The sequence below is a fragment of the Loa loa genome, assembly GCF_000183805.2.
Source record: "Loa loa unplaced genomic scaffold supercont3.3264, whole genome shotgun sequence".
NCBI classification, from domain to species: domain Eukaryota; kingdom Metazoa; phylum Nematoda; class Chromadorea; order Rhabditida; family Onchocercidae; genus Loa; species Loa loa.
Genome location: NW_018111442.1, coordinates 1 through 1063, shown reverse-complemented (window position 1 = coordinate 1063; position 1063 = coordinate 1). Strand labels below are relative to the sequence as shown.

Genomic DNA, 1063 nt, shown 5'->3' with positions numbered 1-1063 from the left:
TAATAAATTTACATATTTAGAATACTTTAATTATTTTGTCGATACTGTAATACGAAACATTGTGTGTGTGTGTGTGTGTGTGTGTGTATTTTAAGCACATTTTTATTGACATTTTTATTGAAAAATCTCCAAGTTTTCTTCAGACCTTCATTCCAATAAATACTCGAAATAATCGTAGCATTTACACACTGATCATAAGTATAGTGTTATATGATGAGATACATTCATCTTTTGATCACTCCATAGATTCGATGTGACATTTATTCATCGTCCTACCTCACCAAGAAGGTCAACTTCATTCAAATTTTTCAATATATGGTTTACCAGTTCAGCATTATTTCTCTTTCGTACCATATATGCGTTTATTTTATCATTTTGTATCTAAAAATTTCCTGATTTTATAGAATTTTTTCTTCTATTTGAAGTTTTTTTGTAGGAAAAAAGAAATTTTAATTATTTCCTTTTTTTCTTTTTTTTTTTAAAAAAAACCGCCTTATTGATAAATAGCATAAATTTTACTTGATGTCCGTCGTTTCTCCTTGGTAAACGTTCCGATAATTGCTCCATATGTTCATCATTTCTTCCTGATAAACGTTCAAATAATCGCTCCATTATTTGATCCTTTGGATATAACTGAAATTTTCATTTTTATTTTAAATGATCATATAGAATAGCTATTGTAATTTATTTATCAAATTTGATATGCAATAATCAATCATATCAATTAGAGAAACATTTGTCATTAATTTGTCAAACTTTAGTAATTAACAAAACTATAATATTAATGTATCTTTTATGCTCCCTAATCAATAATTAGATAATATTTTTCAGATATATTTTCAAATACAGATTTTTTCAAATAATATTTTTCTAATCATTCAATCATTCAGATTATATTTTCCTTAATCAATCATTTGATTGATAATTTAACGTTTAGCCGAAACGATAAGTTTGATGTTTAGAGTTAATGGTCGAAATGATAAGTTTGATGTTTAGAGTTAATGGTCGAAATGATAAGTTTGATGTTTAGAGTTAATGGTCGGAATGATAAGTTTGATGTTTA

At 25.7% G+C, this 1063-nt stretch overlaps 1 protein-coding gene across 1 annotated transcript; it reads right to left on the bottom strand.

Annotated features, from left to right (window-relative positions):
* Positions 1-93: 93 nt before the first annotated feature.
* Positions 94-638, bottom strand: LOAG_15942 (hypothetical protein). The gene is made up of 2 exons (XM_003151430.2): positions 520-638; positions 94-381 (listed from the first exon to the last, which is right to left on the bottom strand). Exons 1-2 carry the CDS (start codon positions 610-612, stop codon positions 265-267), a joined length of 210 nt encoding a protein of 69 aa, XP_003151478.1. The 5' UTR covers positions 613-638; the 3' UTR covers positions 94-264.
* Positions 639-1063: the final 425 nt, after the last annotated feature.